The sequence below is a fragment of the Hemitrygon akajei genome, chromosome 8, assembly GCF_048418815.1.
Source record: "Hemitrygon akajei chromosome 8, sHemAka1.3, whole genome shotgun sequence".
In the NCBI taxonomy this organism is placed as follows: domain Eukaryota; kingdom Metazoa; phylum Chordata; class Chondrichthyes; order Myliobatiformes; family Dasyatidae; genus Hemitrygon; species Hemitrygon akajei.
Genome location: NC_133131.1, coordinates 153,968,078 through 153,992,516, shown reverse-complemented (window position 1 = coordinate 153,992,516; position 24,439 = coordinate 153,968,078). Strand labels below are relative to the sequence as shown.

At 42.7% G+C, this 24,439-nt stretch overlaps 1 protein-coding gene across 2 annotated transcripts in view; it reads right to left on the bottom strand.

Moving 5' to 3' along the window:
• The window catches only part of ptprn2 (protein tyrosine phosphatase receptor type N2), a 1,022,449-nt gene that overhangs the window by 739,150 nt on the left and 258,860 nt on the right, over positions 1–24,439 (bottom strand). For both annotated transcript variants that reach the window (XM_073054872.1, XM_073054874.1), the window contains exon 3: positions 6,868–6,981. In XM_073054872.1, the coding sequence (XP_072910973.1) occupies positions 6,868–6,981 (114 nt within the window). The remainder of the gene's footprint in view (positions 1–6,867; positions 6,982–24,439) is intronic.

Sequence of the window (24,439 nt, the reverse complement as noted above, 5' to 3'; positions counted from 1 at the left end):
ATCGCCCCTCGTATATGCCTAAATAAACGAAATAAAAGAAGACTCTTATAAGACAGTACAATCCCATCTATCAAGGAAACCATCCTCCCCTTCAATGGCTTCATCTACACTACACTTCCCACTGCTGCAGACACACTGACAACAGAATCAAGGACCCTCCCACCTGGGTCATTCTCTCTTCTACTCCTCCCGTTTGGCAGAAGATACAAAAGCTTGAGAGCACGTACCACAGACTCAAGGACAATTTATATACCAGAGTTATCAGACTCTTGGGTGAACCCCTCTCACAGGCTGAAGAAGCAGATCTTATCTCCCAATCTACACTGTTTCACTTTATTTGACTGTCTGTGTAACCCTCAGGTTCGGCTAGCAGCTTCCAGCCCCACCAAACGTGTGAAATCTCATTTGCGTGGATGCTGTGTGATGCGTTGCTCTGTTACAACTCCGCACCACAAAATATCAGACAGTACACCATATGCAATTAAACAACTGAGCTTTATAATTCTTAAATTGACTGTAAGGTTAATTGAGAAAACAAAAGAAAAAGGGTCCATTATAATGAAACTGTCTAATGTGTATGGTGGAACTCAGGGTTTTCCGTCCATTCGTTCTCCATCAAACTCCTCCGAGTGTCGTCGACTCCTGGACCTTCACTTCAAGTCCACTTCATCCTGCGGTCTACCAACTCTCCACTCGCAGCTTCTCTCTTCACCTCTCGCTGACAAAAGACCGAGAATACCTTCTCTCAAACATGCAAGAAAGAAACAGCACTCCCCTCATTGGATGGTGCATGTTCCAAAACCCCTATTACCTCTAATCATAACCCAAACACCGCTCATACAGAGAAACCATTACAGTAGCAGTGAAACCTCTCCCAGGGTGTTACACCTGCATTACACTTTAACTGAAACACAGGACTCTTCATCTTGTCCATTATTCTACCTTAATGTACTTTTGTATGGAATAGACTTTTTACTCTATCTCCGTACATGTGACAATAATAAACCAATTCCAATTCGACAGAGGGAAAGTTTGTCTGGATAATTCCCCTTCAATGAAATAAACTTGAGGCAAAACCCAACTATCAAGATGAACTGCATCTTGATTATCTGCACAAATATCATATTGCAAGACAAGAGTCCATGACAAGGTCCTGTATTGTTCACATCTGGCAAATCTGGCAGCACCTCATGTAAGACAGATTGCCCTCTGTAAGATGGGAATTATTTCCCTGGAAGGAAATAAAGAAAAGTTACAAAAGGATTTGAGATATACGAGACCTGATAAAGGGTCACAGCCTGAAACGTCAACTATTTACCGGTACTCTTTTCCATAGATGTACTGGGCCTGCTCAGTTGTGTGTTTTGCTTGGATTTCCAGCATCTGCAGATTTTCTCGTGTTGTAGATATGGAAAGTTTCTTCTTCCAGACGGTTAATCTGATCACTATTCTAGTTAGCCCCCACCCCTGCCCCCTCTGATCTGTTACCTCAGTCACTGCCTTGCACTGTAAACTCTTTAAACCAATTTATAATGCTGTTTACATTGAAAATACATGCTGGTATTTATGAATTTAATATTTGTGTGGCCTCTGTCTGTCGTGGTCGACCATGGGTACTGTGCCCCTGGTATTCACTGGGAGTGGCTTCTCCAGGGCGCAAGCCAGGGCAGAGTTGATATAGAGATCTGTCTGTTGCCCATGCAGTGGGACCCCCCTCTCCATGCTGATGACAGGTCCAAAGGACGACGAAAGTCGATACAGTTTGGTGCCAGCAGCATCGCAGGAGTTGCTGTGCCATTGCTGGGTGCAGCAGTCAGCCGCCTTCGGGACTCCAACTCCGGATTTTTCCTCGGGGTTTACTCCCAAAGCCTTTCCCGTGAGCGGGTATAGCCGCAAGGCAGCAGAGGTTTGAAATCGGAGTTTTCCCTCTCCTAGATGAGCTACCATCCGTGGTTAACGAGCCCCATCTGCCCGGAGCACTTAATAACGATATTAAAAACCTATTTATAAAGCACTTTTCATACAGACAACGTAGTTTAAGGTCCTTTACAATGGGATAAAGTGCAAACATGAAAATAAAATAAAAATAAATATGAAAACCAAAGACGAAGTTGTTAGTTAAAAGCAAATTTAAACGTGTAGGTTTTGAGCTGGTGATTAAACATGTTGACTGAGTCTGTATCCCTTATAGTTTTAGGCATTGAGTTCCACCGTTTAGGAGTGTAGTTCAAAAAAGCTGGCCTGCCAATTATCTTTTGAGGGTGATTGTTTCAATTTAAGAGACAGGCAAAAGAAAACCTGAGAGTACGAGCAGGGCTATGAAACAAAAACAATCTGTGATGTATTCCAGTCCCAGATCATTAAGAGCTTTGAAAACAAGCAAGAGAACTTTTAAATCAATTGTAAAAGATTCAGGAAGTCAATGCAGAGTAGCTAGGACAGGAATGATATATTCCCTCATTCTGGTTTTGGTTAAAAGTCTAGCAGCAGCATTCTGAATGAGTTGAAGTTTGTCAATAGATCACTTTGGAAGGCCAGTAAAAGGAGCATTGTAGTAATCTAATCAATTGCATAATTATTTATTCACTATTTATTTAATATCCATACTTTAACCTTATTTTTATACGATTATTTATTCTTAATAATTGTTCAGTGTTGTTATTTTTTGTTGCATGTCATGCCAACACATCACAGCGTACTCCTCATACATATAGATACAGTATATAGTGAATAAAGTTGATCCTTGAATTCTGGGAACAACATGAGACATCATTCAGTCAGACCAATGTATTCTAAAAGAGTGTGAGGAAGCCAAAGATAAAGGCAGGTGCCAAACTTTAAATTCGCATGAACTGACAATGTCAGAAGCATCTCTCTGGACAGAAGCCAGTGAGGGGATTAGTCAACATCGCTGTGACTGAATCAAGGTTTCAGTGGAGTACAGCCAATATTGTTGGTACAAGCAAGGAGCTCTCTGTTTGCTGAATTTAACAAACTATTCTGAATCAAAAGGGGTCAGAACCTGTCTTGAAATCTGTGCTGGAGTTCTGAAAGCAGAAACAGTCAACAGACAGATGGATAGGAAAGCTATCCTGACAGTGGAATTTGGATGAGAATCAGAATCAGGTGCATTCATATGTCATGAAGTTTGTTGTTTTGTGGCAGCAGTGCATTGCAGGACATAAAATAGAATCAGTTACAAAGAAATAAATGAATATCGCAAAGAAGGAATAGTGAGGAAGTGTTCATGGACTGTTCGGAAATCTGATGGTGGAGGGGAAGAAGCTGTTCCTACCACATTAAGTATGGGTCTTCAGGCTCTTGTACCTCCTCCCTGATGGCAAGGGCCCTTAGTCATGGATGTCACCTTCTTGTGGTGCCGTGTTTTGAACATGTCCTCCGGGGAGTCTGGGTTAGTGCCCATGATGGATCTGGCTGAGTCTGCAACCCTCTGCAGCCTCTCACCATCCTGTGCGTTGGAGCTCCCACACCAGGTGATGATGCACCCGGTCCGAATGCTGTGCATGGTGCATGAAGCTTGCTAGGTGTTGCAGGATCTCACTTGGAGATGTTCACAGAGATGTTGGAGATGTTGGCCCTCTTTATCCGTGGGGGTTGGTTCTGGGACCCCAAGTGGAGACCAAAAAACGCGGATGCTCAAGTCCCTATTTAACCTGTCTCAGTGCGGTGGTCTTTAGGACCCAGCGGAACCCCGGACCTTATTTAACCTCAGTGCAGTGGACTTTAGGACCCAGCGCAGCTCTGAATCCTCAGTGTTTCTGTTCATGAAAATAATCACGATCAGGATTGAAAATAAAGCGGAAGTGATCTAGGCCTCATATGGAGCCAGTGATCATTAATGGAGAATGTGTGGAGCAGGTTAAGACCTACAAGTATCTGGGAGTACAGTTAGACCAGAAGCTAGACTGGACTGCCAACACAGATGCCTTGTGCAGGAAGGCACAGAGTCGACTGTACTTCCTAAGAAGGTTGGCGTCATTCAATGTCTGTAGTGAGATGCTGAAGATGTTCTATAGGTCAGTTGTGGAGAGCGCCCTCTTCTTTGTGGTGGCGTGTTGGGGAGGAAGCATTAAGAAGAGTGACGCCTCACGTCTTAATAAGCTGGTAAGGAAGGCGGGCTCTGTCGTGGGCAAAGTACTGGAGAGTTTAACATCGGTAGCTGAGCGAAGGGCGCTGAGTAGGCTACGGTCAATTATGGATAACTCTGAACATCCTCTACATGGCACCATCCAGAGACAGAGAAGCAGTTTCAGCGACAGGTTACTATCGATGCAATGCTCCTCAGACAGGATGAAGAGGTCAATACTCCCCAATGCCATTAGGCTTTACAATTCTACCGCCAGGACTTAAGAACTTTTTAAAAGCTATTATTAATGCTTTTTGAGATAGTGATTTAGATGCATATCATATTTTTTACTGAGTTAAGTATTGTATGTAATTAGTTTTGCTACAACAAGTGTATGGGACATTGGAAAAAAGTTGAATTTCCCCATGGGGATGAATAAAGTATCTATCTATCTATCTAATGAAGCGATCAGAAAGAGGTGAAACGCCATCGGTCATTGGAAAAACGTTACAGTCGGTCAATGATCGGAACAATTTTAATGGAGAATGTGAAAGGCCCTGCCCTGATGAAAGCTACAATCATTACTAAGCAACACAGTGGTTTAATTATTGAAATACATACGTTTCTTAAATGTTTTATATGCACAGAAAGGTAAAATAGATACTATATACTAAGACAAACGTTTGACTAACTGACGCTAAAACCGGCCAGTTTTCAAAATCCGAAGGATGCGGCCTAGAAGACGAGCATGCCTTCGGGTTTCTAAGGTTTCGTGGCCCCGTGGACGGGCCGATTCCAAGCCAGTGTCGCCGAATGAAGAGTCGCAGGAGAGAACGGAACATTGAGAACAGCAGACTGGCTGTTGGAGGCTCTGTACTTGGCGAATTGCGCTCTCTCTCTCTCTTATTCTTTCATTGGAAGGTGAGAGTTTGTTGCCGATTCTCTCTGGCTGGACAACTCAGAAAAAGAAGCAGCGTGAGAGAATTTTAACACCGTAAATCAGAAAGTTGTTTTGTTATGTCTCACCTCTTGCTGTGAAAGGGGACACTTCTTTTTCCCTTTATTAGGGGGAGAGAGAGAGAGGGAGAGCCTGTGATGTGTCGAGTGAATGATTAGCGTTTGTTGTACTGCAGAAGATGGTCTTTCTTGGGGGCTTTGCTATTGTTTGCTTGGTGGGGGGAGGGCACCGATGCTTCTTTGTGGAAGTGGGTGAGGGTGGGGGGGGGGTCACTGCTTTGCTGCTGTCTGTGCATGGGAGGGGCCGTGGGGGGGTTTTGGGGTTCTAACGTTTTAACTGTCACTCATTCTTTGGGGCACTCCTGTTCTTGTGGGTGTCTGTGAAGAACAAAAATTTCAAGATGCGCGTTGCATACATTTCTCCTGACACTGAATGGAACTATCGAATCAGGGATTCACAAAGGAATATTAAAAGCAGGTGTGGCCAAGTTCCACAAGCTGAGGGAAAGACAGAACTGACAACAGTAAAACATGGTGTGGTGGGAGATGAGGACAAAGGGAACTATTGTAGTTCTGGGAGAATGTGAACTGAAATATGGGAGGAGAGTTGGAGATCTCCATAACAGAGAAGAATCCTTGGGTGAGTGAAAAGGAAGATATCTCAGGAAAACTGGTATAGAAGATGTCCCTGGCAGAATAATTGTACTGGAGATATTACAAGAAGAGGGACAGATGTGGCACCGGTGCATCTACTGCCTCACAGTCCCAGTGACCCACGATCAACCCTGACCTCCAGTGTTGTCCATGGTCTCCCTGTGACCATGCGAGTTTTCCCATGCTTTCTCTGGTTTCTTCGCTTATCCCAAATGCACATGTACTGATTGGTTTGTAGGAAAGTGTTAGAATCAACAGGATAGAATGGATTAATGGGATTGTGAGGAGAATAAATTAGGATTAGTGTAATGGGCGGCCGATGGCCTCAGCAGTCCAAAGGATGTATGTAAAATGGCATTGTCTTCTGACAGGAACCAGGGTGGAAGTGACTAACAGTTTTGTGATGAAAACTTCTAATTACAAAGGGGATGAGAGCAAATGTGTCCATGTTGGTTGGAAGTCAATGAATTTGTACCAGATGCTGGTCATTAGCCTTCTTTCCACTCCTGTTTGTGATCACCAGATCTTTACTCATGCGCTTAGCACAAGAGAGCCATGCTTGATTTTGAGAGAAGTTATTGCATAGGGCTTGATTAATGGGCTACATGCTAGGCAGTTAGTTGAAAGCCAAGAGTTCAAATTCTCAAAGTGTTGATTACTAAAATGCCATTGCTAATTTTGAAGGGTTTTAATTTGGCTATTCATAGCTTACATTTGTGGATGGCCTGACCTGCTTCATACTGGAATTGGTGGGTTCCCGCAGCTGAGCAGTCTTTGTTCAGACTTACTAAAGTGCCATTCACTCAGCTAGTAATCAGCTTGTTTTCACCTGTCAAACAGTATTTCAATCCAATGATGATTAAGTCGATTATTTCGAGCAGCAGCACAAATGTACAAGCCACATAGATGCTGATCAAATACTGTAACTGTTTCAAATTTCATTTCTCTGCAACACGTAATGAAGATTTTAAACTTATATTGCAATTTCCACACTACTCAGACCATTCCAGAGTGCTTTACAACCAATCAAGTGGCTTAGAAAAGTAATTAGACTTGCTGGGATATATGTGACTTTTGCCAAATATATCAACCCAACAGAGGGTGACACATAACAGGAATCATATTAAAAGCTGCTGTTTAAAGAGACAAACATCCTACTTAATGAGTACCTTTAAGGGACAGTTCCTGTAGGATATCACGGAGGCGCTGAAGATCATTCGGCGAAACTTCGTATTTGAATACGTCTATCGCCGTGACCAGCTCACACCTCCCAAATATTCCATCTGCAAAAAACAACAGGAAGCTTAATGAGTCATTGTTCGAAGGTCTACATGGCTCTTACAGCATTGTCTACATAAAGAAAGGGGAATAAAACACATCGACACATATTCATCATCGCACAAAATGAAGGACCTTTCAGTTTAAGTTGACGTATAGGAACTCAATCTCCATAAATAGCGATGCAGAACTTAATGCATGGAGAGGGGTTAAGTGTGTCAAAATGACACGCATATACAAGCTTGAAAACAAGCACTGTCACCTAACATTAATGATTTTAGTTTGAATTAGTCATTGAAAACTCAGAGAGGAGCACTGGGAGATGATCAATATACTAGTCACAAAGCTAATTACAGCATATTCACAACATTCCTGCTGGAGCTGTCAGCTACGGTCAAGCGTGGAATATAAATTGTACTTTATTATTTATCCTCTCCCCACACAAGGCGACTGCAATAATCTTGACTTGCCGGGCTTATTACAACATTGATGTCACTGCAGCTCACAGTCTGCATGCATGAATAAAATTAATTTAATCAATGTGGCAAGAGGAGAAATATTTTAGATTGGAATATAAATGCACAGTGCCACTGAATACCATAAAAGACAACCATTTGTAGAATAGTCTGATCACTACAAAGACCCATAAGTGTTTCAAAGTTGAGTTTAGCTCAAGTCTATTACCACATAAACAAGTACCGTAGATTCCGGACTACAGAGCGCACCTGATTAAAAGCCGCTGGCTCTAATTTTAGAAATAAAATCAATTTTTTAATTGTAAAGGCCGCATCGGATTTTAGGCCGCACCGGATTTTAGGCCGCACCGGATTTTCGGCCGCAGGTGTCCCACGTTGTAATATGAGATATTTACACAGAAAGATATTACACGTGAGGATTTTTTTTAACTTTTAATTAAATCCATATGGTAACAAAAACAAATACATATTGCAAATGCTTTTTTTCGAACCGTGCCCGTACGCGGCTACTTTTAAATATACGTTGCGTATACTTCTTTACTGAACAACATTCCAATATCTCCTAACGACTGGTAAAAATATATATATATTGCAGCCTACCAGGAAAAGTTATTGATACCTTTAACTTAAAAGCAGAGTTCGCTCAGATCCAAAGCCGCTCGCGTAATGCGCTCCCTCCCTCCGTCCCGTTTCATCGCAAACCGGCATTTTCCCACAAGACACCGCGAAACCGGGTGTGACGTCATAGCATCCCGCGATGTAGTACAGAAAACAAATATAGTTTAAACTAAGTAGGCAGCACAATGCTTCGAGTGTTTTCCATGTTGATGAGGGTGAGTACAAATGACTGATTTACAATAATTTAATTGTGAAAGTGCGCTTGATTTATCGTACAATTTCATTGGACCTCTGTGAACTACTCATCAATTTTATTGGTCTACTGTTATGAGGCAAAATGTTTACGAGGCGGCATGAAAAAAATCATGCATTAGCCGCTTCGGATTATTGGCCGCAAAGTTCAAAGCTGTTCAAAATGTGGGAAAAAAGTAGCGGCTTAAAATCCGGAATCTACGGTATACACTCAGTGGCCACTTTATTAGGTACACCTGTACACCTGCTTGTTAATGCAAATGTCTAATCAGCCAATCATGTGGCTGCAACTCAAAGCATAAAAGCATGCAGACATGGTCAAGAGGTTCAATAGTTGTACAGAACAAACATCAAAATGGGAAAGAAATGTGATCTAACTGTTTCTGATTGTGAAATGACTGTTAGTACCAAATGGGGTTTTTTTGAGTACCTCAGAGATTGCTGACCTCCTGGGAATTTCAAGCACAACAGTCTCTAGTGTTTACAGAGAGTGGTGCAAAAAACAAAATAACATATAGTGAGCACCATTTCTGTGAGCCCTGATGAAGGGTCTTGTCTCAAAACGTCAACTGTTTACTCTTTTCCACAGATGCTGCCTGGCCTGCTGAGTTCCTCCAGCATTTTGTGTGTGTCACCTCCAGTATCTGCAGATGTTCTGGTCTTTGTAATGATAAACATGAAAGAAGAATGGCCAGACCGGTTCAAGCTGGTTCAAGGAATAACCACACATTACAACCGTGGTGTACAGAACAGCACCTCTGAATGTACAACACATCGAACCTTGGAGGGGCAAGAGACCATGAACACACACTTAGTAGCCACTTCATTAGGTACAGGAGATACCTCACAAAGTGGCCACTGAGTACTTATACAGAGCAGCAATGAAACATGAAAAGGGGCAATAACTCTGTTGGCTGTTTTCATAGATCCCGCCCAATAGTAACAGGGGTATCAAGGAGCAGATAGGGAGGCAGATTCTGGAACGGTGCAATAATAATAGGGTTGTTGTGATAGGAGATTCTAACTTTCCTAATATTGTTTGGCATCTCCTTAGCGCAGGGGGTTTAGATAGAGTGGAGTTTGTTAGGTGTGTACAGGAAGGTTTCCTGATACAATATGTAGATAAGCCAACTAGAGCAGAGGCTGTACTTGATCTGGTATTGGGAAATGAACCTGGTCAGGTATCAGGTCTCTCGGTGGGAGAGCATTTTGGAGGTAGTGACCACAACTCTATCTCCTTCACCATAGCACTGGAGAGGGACAGGAGCAGACAACTTGGGAAAACATTTAATTGGGGTAGGGGGAAATATGATGCCATTAGGCAGGAACTTGGGAGCTTAAAATGGAAGCAGATGTTCTCAGGGAAATGCACGGCAGAAATGTGGCAAACGTTCAGGGAACATTTGCATGGCGTTCTACATAGGTATGCATCACTGAGGCAGGGAAAACATGGCAGATTTAAAGAACCATGGTGTACAAGATATGTAGGAAATCTAGTTAAGAAGAAAGGAAAGGCTTACGAAAGGTTCAAGAAACTAGGTACTGTAGAGCTCTAGAAAATTACAAGGTTGCTAGGAAGGAGCTTAAAAATGGAATTAGGAGAACCAGAAGGGGCCATGAGAAGGCCTTGGTGATCAAGATTAAGGAAAATCCCAAGGCATTCAACAAATTTGTGAACAGCAAGAGGAAGAGCCATATGAGAGTGTGCCTGGAGTCGGAGGAGGTGGCTGAGGTACTTAATGAATACTTTGCTTCAGTATTCACCAGGGAAAAGATCTTGGAAATTGCAGGGATGACTTACAGCAGACTGAAATGCTTGAGCACATAGACATTAAGAAAGAAGATGTGCTGGAGCTTTTGAAAATCATTTAGATAAGTCACCAGAACCAGATGAGATATACCCCAGGCTACTGTAGGAAGCAAGGGAGGAGATTTCTGAGTCTCTTGCAATGATCTTTGCATCATCGATAGGGATGGGAGAAGTATCGGAGGATTGGAGGGTTGCAAATGTTGTTCCCTTGTTCAAGAAAGAGAGTAGAGATAACCCAGGAAATAATAGACCAGTGAGTCTGACTTCAGTGGTGGGCAAGTTGTTGGAGAAGATCCTGGGAGGCAGGATTTATGAGCATTTGGAGAGACATAATCTGATTAGGGATAGTCAGCATGGCTTTGTCAAGGACAGGTCATGCCTTACGAGCCTGATTGAATTCTTTGAGGATGTAACAAAACACATTGATGAAGGTAGAGCAGTGGATTTCAGTAAGGCATTTGATAAAGTTCTCTTCAGAAAGGCTCCTCCAGAAAGTAATGAGGCATGGGATCCAAGGAGGATTTGCTTTGTGTGTCCAGAATTGGCTTGTCCATAGAAGGCAAACAGGGGTTGTAGACGGGTCATATTCTGCATGGAGATCAGTGACCAGTGGTGTTCCACAGGGATCTGCTCTGGGACCATTCCTCTTTGTGATTTTTAAAAATGACCTGGATGAAGGAGTAGAAGGGTGGGTTAGTAAGTTTGCTGATGGCACAAAGGTTGATGGTGTTGTGGATAGTCTGGAGGGTTGTCAGAGGTTACAGCAGGACATCAATAGGCTGCAGAATTGGGCTGAGAAGTGGCAGATGGACTTCAACCCAGATAAGTTGAAGTGGTTCATTTTGGTAGGTCCAATTTGAAGACAGAATATAATGTAAATGGTAAGACTCTTGGCAGTGTGGAGGATCCGAGAGATCTTAGGCTCTGTGTCGAGAAGATACTCAAAGCTGCTGTGCAGATTGACAGTGTTGTTAAGAAGGAGTATGGTGTGTCTAAGTATTCATCAACCGTGACACTGAGTTCAAGAGCTACAGCTATATCACACCTTGGTCAGACCCCACTTGGAGTACTATGTTCCGTTCTGATCACCTCATTACAGGAAGGATGTGGATAATATGGAGACAGTGCAGAGGAAATTTACAAGGATGTTGCCTGGATTGGAGGGCATGCCTTATGAGAACAGGTTGAGTGAACTTGGCCTTTTTTCCTTGGAGCGACAGATGAGAGATGACCTGACAGAGGTGTGTAAGATGATGAGGGGCATTGATCATGTGGATAGCCAGAGTCTTTTTCCCATTGGTGAAATGGCTAACATGAGGGGTCATAGTGTTAAAGTGCTTGGAAGTAGGTGATATCAGGGGTAATTTTTTTGACACAGAGTGTGGTGGGTGCGTGGAATGCACTGTCGAAGGCAGTGGTGGAAGCAGATACAACAGGGTCTTTTAAGAGCCTCTTAGGTGCATGGAGCTTAGAAAAATAGAGGACTATGCACTAGGGAAGTTCTAGGCAGTCTCTTGAGTAGGTTACATGATTGGCACAACATTGTGAGCCGAAGGGCCTGTAATGTGCTGTAAATTTCTATGTTCTCTGGTGCATAGCATGTTGTAAGCAACTTTCCCAAGAAAAACATAAATTATACACAATTTTTAAAAGGCAGAACACCATTAGAACAAAAATACAAAGTCCATTTTAGTGCAAAGTGATCAAAGTGGTCATGGTGTTGCCAAACTAGTGTTTTGGGTTACACTGCTTGGGTGAAGAACTGAATGGATGAAGGCAGGTTGCTACTCTAAACCCTGGTGGTGTTGGATATCAGGCTTCTGTACCTCCTGCCCATTGGTAGCTGCAAGAAGATGGCATGTTGAATGGTGGGAATCTTTCATTATAGGTGTTGTCTTCTTGAAACAATACGTCATGTATATACTGCAAATGGTGGGGAGGGATATACACACGATACAATGGGTTGAGTCCAGTACCTGCCTGAGCTTTTGTTCCCATGCATTGAAAATTGATTTTACCAAATGATGAGGGAGCTAGTTAGGATACTTTCAACTTACAAGTTTCAATGATGTACAACCATAGCCACTGTTGTCAAATATGGCAGCCAAGTTGCAAATAACAACACCCTACAGATACGATTTTGTTTTCACCATTTCACACTAAGTGGATGTCACTGACAAAGCCAGCATTTATTGCCCATCCCTCCTTGTACCAACAGGATGAGACAAGCAAGAGTTAATGACAGTGATGGGTTTGGAGTCACAGCCGGGATGGTCCAGGTAAGGATTAACAAAGAAGGTGCTGGAGAAATTCAGCAGGTCAGGCAGCATCAGTGGAGGGAAATGGGCAATTGACATTTTGGGCTGAGACCTTTGATCTGGGCTTAAAGGCAGAGGGGAGATAGCAAGTACAAGAAGGTGAGGGAAGGGGTGGAGCAACAACTAGCAAGCAAAAGGTGCATCCGAGAAAGGATAGCTGATTTCTTTCACTGAAGGATATTATTAAGTGCTTCGTGCCAAGAAACTCAACTTTGGTCAGTAGATACATTCATGTCAGTCCCTTTAAGTCTGTCCCGGAAGTTTATTTGACTGAAGTCAATTTTGATGCGTTGGTAAAACTTTTAGTGCTATGAGTGGTGATGATTCTACGCTCAAGAGACCTCTGCTCCACTGATGTCACTTGAGGGCTCTTTTATATCCACCTGAGAGGAAGGAGAGAGCCTCAGTTTAAACTTTCTTCCCAAAGACAACAGGCCCAACTCTACAGCATTCCTTCACTTCTGGGCAGGATTTTGGCTTCAACATTTCGTTCAGCTTTCTTGGGTGGGACTTGGAACCATGATCTCAGACACAATAGATTCTGCAGATGCTGGACATCTAGAGCAACACACAAACATTCTGCTGCAACTAAGCAAGTCAGGCAGCATCCATGGAGGGGAACAAACAGTTGATGCTTCGGCCAAGATCTTTACTCAAATCACAAATAATGCATGCCCGTGACTCTACTTCATTAAGAGCTTGAGGAGAAGTGGTAAGTCACCAAAGATTCTTCAACTTTCTACGAACGTAGAGTGGAGAACATTCTGAGTGGTTGTATCACTGCTTGATATGGAGGCTGCAAAGCACAAGATGAAAGAAGGCTGCAGGACATTGAAGACTCAGCCTGCACCATCATGGGCGCAACCCAACCTACCATCTAGGACATCTTCAAGAGATCATGCCTGAAGAAGGCAGCATCCATCACCATCCAAGCCATTCCCTTTTCTCATTATGACCTCGGGGAGGAAGTACAAAAGCCTGAATGTTTCAGAAACAGCTTCTTCCCCTCTGCCATCAGATTTCTGAATGGTCCCAGTCAGAACCCAAAACCACTACCTCATTATTCCTTTTTCCACACTAATTATTTTGTAATTAACAGTAATTTAATGTCTACTCACTGAGTGCTGCTGCAAAACAACAAATTTCACATCATATCACACAGTAATAATAAACCAGATTCTGCTATTGATCTTGCTTTATCTACAGTGTACTGCCAACAATTTCTGTTTGCATTTATGTAATGTTGACTGTTTAAGTTGATTTGAGTGTTGAGATGTTTTGATGCCACATATTTGGATACATTGCTACCATAAAAGTTATCAAGAGGTATGGGAAGAAAGTGGAAATATGATATTGAGAGAGTCCATCAGCGATGATTGCATTGAGTGTCAGAAGAGGCTCAAAGGCCAATTAGCCTACTCCCGCTTCCATTTTGTATGCTTCAATGGACAGGACACGCAGCAGGTAAGTCAGTTCCACTAGAGGTTTCTTGTTTTAGAACCAAATTGCTGGGACACGGATACCCAGTGATTCAGAAAAGAGATGAAAGGAAAGCTTGCAACTATGTCACAATTATTCTGCCCTGTAATTAGGAATAAAACACATAGAGGTTTATTTTCAGTGAGTTATGATGGTGAATATATTTTAAAAGATTGCTGTTAGGTGTTGGGATAACAATTCGATGGTGAGAGGCTCAGTATAGTATTAATTTTATCATTAATAATGGGACGGTCTGGATTGGATCCCAGTGATTTGAGTTCAATGCAACATCACACCACAACACCTAGTTTCTGCTCACTATTGCAGAATGCACTAATGCAACAATTTAAATATTAACCAAAGCGTAGGAAACGTTTAGGACCCTGTAATCATTTGCATGTGCCTGAGAGAGTAGGTATGGCCTCAGTTTTGACATCTCGGAAAGCCCAGGCTTCTTCATCTTCCTTAATCTCCTGCAGTGATGTCCTGGAACTGGGCTGATTGATCTCTGATCACAACAATCTTCCTTTGTGTGAGATAAAACGCCATTCTCTGGTATGTTTTCGCTTTGGATTTCAGTTTTACAGGGACACCTCGAAGCTGGATTTGGATAAAATGCTACCTCAGCGTCAAGAGCAGTCACTCACACCTCAACTCTGAAATTCTGCTCTTTGATCCACGGAGGGACCAAGGCTGTGATGAGATCTGAAAACCAAAATACTGGTATCTATCCAAGAAATTCATCTCATTTCAAAGTAAGAAAATAAAATGTCATCCTCTAATAAAACGCATGAATAAAATTCCCAGACTCAGAACCCCAGAGAACTTGGCTGTGATCTGGTGCATGTCGGGCTTTAACTCTGTGTCAGAGTTTATGCATTCATATTCCATTGACTTGAAGAGATAGAGCAATGAAGAAACTGAATTTCAGATGAGTCTCTGAACCAAGTGCTGATTTTTTATCCTGAGTACACATTAAAGGTCAGATAGTGTTATTCCGAAGGGGACGGGAGTTATGGATGATGTCATGGCCAGGTTTTTTTTTCATTATGCGACATTTTCACATGATGGGACCGTGAAAGGTGCCAAAAAAATGAAAGCCCTTCACTCCTTAGAAAATTCATGATGAAAGGACATGTGGTCATTGTGTTGCTGGGCTTGGGATACATGACTGGATAGCACATCGAATGGGAAATGAACTGAGGGAAGAAAGTATAGAGGGAACACAAAGTACACTGCAGATGCTGTGGTCAAATCAACACATACAAACAAGCTGGATGAACTCAGCAGGTCGGGCAGCAACCGTTGAAACGAGCAGTCAACATTTTGGGCCGAGGAGCCCTGACGAAGGGTCTCAGCCCGAAACATTGACTGCTCATTTCAACGGATGCTGCCCGACCTGCTGAGTTCATCCAGCTTGTTTGAAAGTATACAGGGATTTGTCAGGAAGTTCAGGTGAGGAGTGAGAGGTGGTGCAAGGGGGACATGACTGGTAATTTCTGTGATGTTAATTTTATGAAATCCATGGATGAGACCACAGATACTGAATCTTGAACAAATCTTTCCACTTCACAGATGAAACACCATGGAGCCAAAAGCTTTAAATTGGCACTTCAGTTCAAGGCCTTGCATCGGGTCCGAGAGGGGAAAGGAACTATTACCTATAGCAGTGTACAGGGGTGGAGGGGTGGTTAATGGGACAAGAAGCTGGACATAGGCTGGTAGATGGTAGGTGGCATCAGACGGGGAATGGGTGATAGGCAGACGGGACCAGATGGGGAGATGTTGGGCTGGGCGGTTGGGGGGGGGGCGGGGAGAATGGGAGGGGAGGGAGATGTATGGGGCAACAGGAGGAAAGAACAAAGTAAGAAGAAACACACACAAAATGCTGGTGGAACGCAGCAGGTCAGGCAGCATCTATAGGGAGAAGCGCTGTCCACGTTTCGGGCCGAGACCCTTCGCGAAGAAAAGTGGGTGGCAGGTGAGTGAGTGGGGAAAGAGAATGACAGGGATGAGATGCCAGACCTGACTCTGGAAATGCAATATTCACACCATTGGGGTGTAAACTGCCCAAGTGGAATATGAGATATTCTTCCAATTTGAGTTTGGGCTCTCCACAGCGATGGTGAAGACTTAGGATAAGCAAGTTAGTTTTGCAGTGGGAAGTAAAGTTAAAATGACATGCCACTGGAACCCTGAAATGTCCATTATGGACAGAGCGTAGGTTCTCTACAGATGGTTGCCTAGTCAATGCTTGGTTTCATAAGGTGAGCACTGAGTGCAGTAGACCAGGTTGGAGGGGGTGCAGGTGAACTTTGGTCTCATCTGGAAGGGCTATTTAGGTCCTTGAATGGTGATAGAGAGGAGGCGGTATTTGTAGTGGAAAATACCAGTGGACAGGGATGGGTGGGTAAGTAAGAATGAGTGCATGAAGAAATCTCAAAGATAGTGGTCCCTGCAGAAAGCAGAAAGGAGGAGAAGATGTGGCTGCTGGTGGGATTGAAATGGAGCAGAAAAGAATGGCAGAGGATGATGTATTAGGAGCAGAGACTGATAGAGTGAAAGGTTCGAACCAATATTGCTGTTCTGCCTGGGGAGAGAGGGCTAGAGAAGCCATAAGGGAAAATGAGGGAAATATGTGTGAAATCTCCATCAACTCTGACAGAGCGGAAACCACATTTCCGGATGGAGGAGGACATTTCAGAAACTCTAAAAAGCAGGCCTTATCTTGAGAACCGTTGTGGATGGCCTAGACAGATTATTTGAGAAAAGGGGACTGTATCATTACAGTAAGCAGGGTGGAAGGGGATAAACCAACGTTCTCTCTCTCATCCTCCAGCTTCCATCTCATTCCCAATGTACTGCAATATAGAACAATAAAATACAGGGACAGACCCTTTGGTGCATGGTGCCTGTGCTGAACACAATGCTGAATTACATTAATCCTCTTTTGTCTATATAAGATCCATATCTGTCCATTCACTGCACTTCCACGTGTCTATCTAACAGTCTCCACCACATCAGCTACCACCACTACCCAGATGGTACTGCTGCTATTGTTCGGGTTGGGGCCCAACCAGATTCGAACTCAGGACCACCCATCTCAAAGTCCAGTGGTGATGCCACTACACCTCCTCATTCTTCTAAACCCCTGCAAGTACAGACCCAGAAATATCCAATACTCCTCGTATGTTAACCCTTTCATTTCCGGGATCATTCTCAGGAACTTCCAGTGGACCTTCTCCAATGCTAGCACATCCTCTCCTCGGTAAGGAGTGTGCAGTCCGACAAACGCCTTATAAAGCCTCAGCATTTCACCCTTGCTTTTAGAAGTCCAGAAGACAGAAGGCATAGGAGCAGAGTTTAGCCTTTCATCCCACTGAGTCTGCTCCACCATTCCATCATGGTTGATGTGTTATCCCTCTTTAAGACGATAAGACATAGGAGCAGAATTAGGTGATGTGGTGATGTGACTCCAAAAAATATTCCGGTCCTCTTAAAATGAACCGCAACATTGCAGTTGCCTTTCTTACCCTTTGACTCAACCTACAAGTTAATCTTCAAGGAATCCTGCACTAGGATGCCCAAGCCCCCTGCACCTCTGATTACTGAATTAACTCCCTGTTTAGAAAGTAGTTTACATCTTCATTCCTTCGACCAAAATGCATGTCCATACACTGATTTCTGTCTACCATTCCTTTACCCATTCTCTGAACGTGTCAAAGTCCTGCAGACTCTCTACTTCCTCAACACCTCCTGCCCCTTCCAGCTATCTTTATATCGTCCACAAATAAAGAATTGTCATGGCTTGAATCTTTGAGATACAATTATTACCTCAACAGTTGCTACTTGACCTGATGATTTCTCCCAGCATTCTGTTTTTGTTCAGCCTCCAATGTTCCCTCCCGAAAATCAGACAAGCTGCAGAAGGAAGATTTCCCAAATTGTTGCCAGTTTTCACACCCACACAATCACTTCAGGCTGAGTGTTGTCTTATTCATTAATGTTGATTTGTAATTATGATAACTGAAATTTTGTTTGGGGAATGTGTGAGTTGCAAACTGTTCACGCACAACGAGAGTTATCAATTAGCGATACTCGACTTGATTATTTGGCAAACTATCCCATGTTTACCTAAAGGGACATTTTGCACATGTTGCTGAAGCAAATGCATCCTTTTCCCTCTAATGGAAGCCAAACAGCTCATTTATGAGGTGTGTGGTGGTGCATTAAATTTTGTAAAATATTAGATGAAAGTCTAAACAATTCCAAGTGACACTTCAACTCTTTGTGAGCTCACAGCATGTAAGGTGCCTGTACAAGTTAAACAGTGGAGGTTTGTTAAATGTTTGCTGATAGCAACTGGATTCTTTCTGGCCTCAGGCAGCAGTACCAACAGGATGTCTGCTGATGAACTCATGAATTGCTTGAATGAAAGAAATCGCGCTGCGTTAGTGGCACGAGAACAAAAGAAATGTTTGTCTGTCTCTGTGTATTTTGTTATGCTTGTGGATTTAACCCTTATTTGTTGAGGCACCTTGCCCTCAGTTCTTGGGACTTCACCTAGACTGGAGGAATTGCGATCGGTGCCTAGGACCCAGACCCTGGGTGGTTTCATGAGTCGGAATCTGGAGATCCCCCAAGAACAGTGACAATCAAGTCCCCCAACAACAGAAACAATCAAGAAGAGACTGAGAATCATGAGCCTTTGTGGAATTCTTTGTAACTTACTATGTAGCATTTAGTGTAGTTTATTTGTGCTTTCTGTTTGATGATAATAAATTAGGCTTAAGTTACTTTGTTGTGCTTTTACACTTACTACCATGTCTCCTCGACATTCAAAATGTTCGATCACTTGTATCGGATCAACCCAGGCCATTACATAAGGACAAGGTTTTTCAGATAGCAAAGTTAATCAACTTAAAGAAACTTCTTTCACCCTGCATTATTAATCCAGTCCCTGTCTTGGAAACCAAACATGTATTAAACCCATTTGTGTCTAAGATGGCTTTGTCTACAGTTCTAATACTTCAGGTTAGATTGTTTCACCTGATTTCCTCCTAATTAAAATCAATTTCAAATTCATTTTTATCATATTACCAGGAGGAACTCAGCAAGTCAGACAGCATCTATGGAGGGGACAAACTATTGATGCTTTGGGCCAGGGCCCTTTGTCGGGACTGCAAAGGAAGGAGCCCAAAGCTAGAACAAGATGGTGGAGGAGAGGAAGGAGTACAAGCTGACAGGAGATAGGTGAAACCAGGTGGGTGGGAAGGGTAAGAGGAATGAAATAATAAGCTAGAAGGTGATAGGTAGAAGAGATAAAGAACTAAAGAAGAAGAAATAATCTGTTAGGAGAGAACAGACCTTTACCACTTCTACCTATCCCCTCTTAGCTCTTACTTCATACGCCACCCACCCACTTTCATCCTCACCTGGTTTCATCTATCACCTGCCCGTTTGTAGTCCTCCTACTCCTGCACCTTCTTATTCTGGCTTCTGGCCCCTTCCTTTCCAGTCCTGAAGAAGGGTCTGGGCCCAAAACGTCAACCGTTTATTCCCCTCTATAGATGCCGCTGATCTGCTGAGTTCCTTCAGAACCTTGTTTGTGCTTCGCAAGATTTCCAGCAGCTGCAGAATCTCCTGTGTTTATCATATTACCAGTTCAATTCCTCCTCACATCCTAAAAATTATCAGGAAGTTCATTTTAGAGGCTCAAGTGTTGGAAAGAAATAAATGAGGCAAACTCAGTTCGACACCATGCCTATGGTCTCCATTTCAACTCGTACACAAAGCAAGAAGAGAACGAATGAACAGTAAGTTAAAATTAACTGGACACTTCATAACATCAGCACTGTGGCATGACATTTAAACTGCTCTTCCTCTGATGCTGGAGGATAAAAACCCAACATCTCTTGTCTTTATACACAGAAAATGCTAAAAACACTCATGAGATTAGGCAGCAGCTGTCGAAAGAGAAACAGATTTAAAATGTCAGAATCAGGTTTAATATCACCAGCATGTGTCGTGAAATTTGTTAACTTTGCAGCAGTACTGTGCAATACATAATAATAGAAAGAACTGAATTATGGTGTGTATATATACAGTATATATAACAGTTAAATTAAATAAATAGTGACAAAAATAGAAATAAGTAGTGAGGTGGTTCAACGCCCATTCAGAAATTGGATGGCAGAGGGAAAGAAACTGTTGTTGAATTGTTAAGTGTGTGCCTTCAGGCTTCTGTATCTCCTTCCTGATGGTAGCAACGAGAAGAGGGCATGTCCTAAGTGATGGGGTCATTAATGATGGATGTCATCTTTGTGAGGCATTGTTCCCTGAAGATGTCCTGGATACTATGGAGGCTAGTGCCTCCATAAGTTGACAACTCTCTGTAGCTTACTTCGAACCTGTGCAGTAGCAACCCAACACCCATACCAGAGGGTGATGCAGCCAGTAAGAAGGGTCTCCATGGTACACATGTAGAAATTTGTGAGTGTCTTCGGTAACATTTCAAATCTCCTCAAGCTCCTAATGAAATATAGCCACTATCGTGCTAACCTACATCAGACGTATAGACAAAGAGTCTCTCACCTGAAATGTTAATTCAGTTTTTCACCCCACAGATGCTCTCTGACCCGATGAGTATTTCCAGCATTTTCTGATTTTATATGTGACACATGTCGCCGGATTCAATTACTTTTTATAAACTGCCATCTCAGAATTAGTCAGTAGCTGATTATCCCTCCTTACTCTGGGGTTGGAGATAATGATCCCTAGTCTATTTGTTCCTCCCTACTAATCTGCCTCCCAGCACCTATCCCAAAGTGCTACTCCTGCCCGTTCACCTCCATTCAGGGCCCCAAACAGCCCTTCCAGGTGAGGCAACACGAGGCTTAATTATTAAGTATTTTTGATGATATTTTGTGTTAATATTACCACAAGGTGCCCCTCTGGGTCCTGATGAAGGGTCTCATCCCAAAAAGTCGACTGTTTACTCTTTTCCACAGATGCTGCCTGTGCTGAGCTCCTCCACCATTTTGTGTGTGTTGCTTGCTTAACACTAGTTCTTTTGTTTAGATTTCTAATTCTCATACATATTAATTAGATAAAGAGGGGAATTGTGTTGTCCCAGGAAAGCAACATCCATCCAAAGACCCCCAGGTCATGCTCTCTTCTCACTGTTGCCATCAAGAAGAAGGTACAAGAGCCTCAGGACTTCACACCACCAGGTTCAGGTGCAGTTATTACCCCTCCACCATCAGGCTCTTGAACCAAAGGGGATAACTTCACTCAACTTCACTTACCCCATGATTGAAATGTTCCCATAACCTATGGACTCAATTTCAAGGACTCTTCATCTTATGTGCTCGCTATTTGCTGCTTATTTATTTATTATTTTTACGATTTCTATGTTTTTATTTTTGCATTTGCACAAATTTTTTTTGTCTTTTGCACACTGGTTGTCTATGCAATTGGTGTGGTCTTTTACTGATTCTATTATTATTGGATTTATTGAGCATGCTCTACAGGAAAATGAATCTCAGGGTTGTATATAATGACATATATGTACTTTGAACTTGAACACTTGGATTTATTATAACATTGTGCAGGAGGACTTGCAGATAATACAGACTGCTGGTGTTGTGGGTTAGCACTGAAGCTTGCCAAGGGAAACAGCACAATATAGATCAGTTGCAGACATGGATGGAGAAACGGCAGATGGAACTTAATCCGGCCAAGGGTGAGGTGTTGCAGTTTATGAGATCAAATGTAAAAGGACAGTACCATGATAGTGACAGGGTCCTTAACAATGTTGAACATAGGGATCTTGGGGTCTGGGCGATAGCTCCCTGAAAATGATTGATAGGATGGTCGATAAGGCGTGCATTTAGTAGAATTTAGTTGAAGAGTCAGGAAGTTATGTTGCAGCTTTATAAAACTATAGATGGGCCACATCTAGGTGTGTGGATGGCAGAGTCCGCATGGTCTGTTTATACAGTTCTCCAGTGCACAGAATTCCAGGCCGAGCTCCTTCATCAAGACATCAGGATTATCAGTAGTAATTGGTAGTAGTGCTACTGAGCACTCAGCCAGAGTTGCCAAGTTTTCTTATCCAATTGGCATGACTGGTCAGAATTGTTCTGTTGGACAAGCATTTTATTAATGAGATATATTGATTAGAAATAAATGTATACAATATTAATTTTATTATGTAAGAGAGTGCCATGTTTCTTTTTTACATTTTGATTTTTCTAATGAAAGCTTGTCAAACTTAAACTGTTCCATTTCCACAAACACGGTTATGGAAAAGGATTAGACAAGTCCCTGTGTTGAAGTCCAACATTGCGGTAAGGCCAATTTTGAGGGCGTTAGATAAGAACTTTCAAATGTTGATTGGGAGAGGCTGTTTGCAGGTAAAGGGAGGCCTGGTGGGTGGGAGGCCATTAAAAGTGAAATAGCATGAGTTCAAGGCCAACATGTCCATGGTAAAGCTGGCAAGAGTGGGGAATACTGGGTGACAAGAAATACTGAGGTCCTGGTTAAGAAATAGGAAGCATATGTCAGCTATAGGGAGCTGGGGCAGTGTAGGAGTCTGTTTAAGAGGGAGATCAACAGGGCAAAATAGGGACAGGAGATGGTTTGGCAGATAAGGTAAAGCTGAATCCAGAGAGATTCTGCGGGCACGATAATGGCAAGAGCAACCAAGGCGGGACCCTTAAATATCAACAAGATCACCCATGTGTGGAGAGCAATGTTCCCTTGAATTTGTTATGACCAGTGTGCACACAAATCTTGCGCTGTACAATTTTTTGCCCAGTGACAACATATGCATGCAGAATTTTATATCTAGAGGTATTCATTTTAACAACTAACAAAACACTGTCAATAAGAACTTTGATCTCCTCTGGGCTTGATCATTTTAGCTCTCGTTCATCTGCCCTCACAAAACACACGTCGCCGGCCTGTAGCGGGTAATGAAGGATTTTCTTGCCAGAGCTTTTGGTTTAAAAAGTCAAGTCTACAACTATCACTCCACTTCTTTCCACTTTCAAATTCCCCAGCAACTTTCACATCACAACAATTCACGTAGGTAACACCAGTTTCTCTATTGTACATAAATATTTCTTGTAGCTGCACGTTCCTGACCTCATCAGCTTTCGGTGTAGCAGTTTCTACTGGATCATTAAGCTAAACTGCTTTAAATGTACTAGCAGTTCTATTGCTCTTCATGTCCTTTGCTTCTTTGTTATTCATCACAGTGAATCAATAATATCTTCAACAAAAACAGTGAAAAGAAGCCAGTTCTAAAATCTGCAGATAAATCATCGCAAACTCCATGTTGACAAGACCATCTGTGGAAAAGGAAACATGGATCTTGAAATATACTTAATATGCCATTGAGCTAGAGGGCGACATCCTTTTATGCATAGCTTAAATACCTTTTTGCACTAGTAGCAAAAGATGTGTGTGCGCACACAGGTGCACAATTTAGAGGGAACACTGGAGATGGGTGAGGCTCTCGAACAAATATTTCTGTATTTCTGTAAATATACTTCTTTCAATGGAGAAAGAGATGGAAGCTAGGGAGCTCTGGGAAGTTAATAGAGATGTCACTAAGAGAGTCCACTTTACAGAAGAGGAGCTGCTAGACATCTCCAAATGTATCTTCTCACAGCTACCATCTGGCTGGAGGTAGAGAGGCCTGAAGTCCCCCATCTCAGGTTCAAGAACAGCTACACATACATATAATGAGTACCGGAGACTTTTGCATAGTACTGTATTTGGCAACATGGAGCAGAGAGCGAGTGTAAATCCGGTGGCAGCAAAAGATGTAAGGAATGGTGAGGCTGGAGCACAGTGGGAGGAGTGGGGTTTAGGTGGCAGAGAAGGAGTGCCAGGAACGGGGGGGTGGGGGAGGTGGTTGCATGGGTGCGACACACCCAGCCATGAGACACCAGGCAAGGTCATTTGATTCCAAACATTTGGTTTGTTGATTATTACAGAATGGTCTCTCCGGTGCTTCCTGCCCTTCTCCTTTTTCCAACTATGATTCCCCTCTCCATGCCCCCTTCCCACTCTCAGTCCACAATAGAGACCCATGTCAGAATCAGGTTTATCATCACTCACGTATGTCATGAAATTTGTTTGTTTTCATGGCAGCAGTACAATACAATACATAAAACTACTACAGTATAGTGCAAACACAAGGAATCTGCAGATGCTGGAAATTCAAACAACACACACAAAATGCGGTGGAACACAGCAGGCCAGGCAGCATCTATAGGAAGAAGCACTGTCGACGTTTCGGGCCGAAACCCTTCGTCAGGAATATACGCGCCTAAGACTTTTGCACAGTACTGTACTTCCCTTCAACCATTAAGTTCTTGAATATATCAATACAACCCTAGTCACTACATTTTAGTAACACCATGACTATTTTGATCAATTTGTAATAAAATTAACTTCATTTTTTTTTGCTCTAATTGAGTTCAGTCTTGTAAATCAT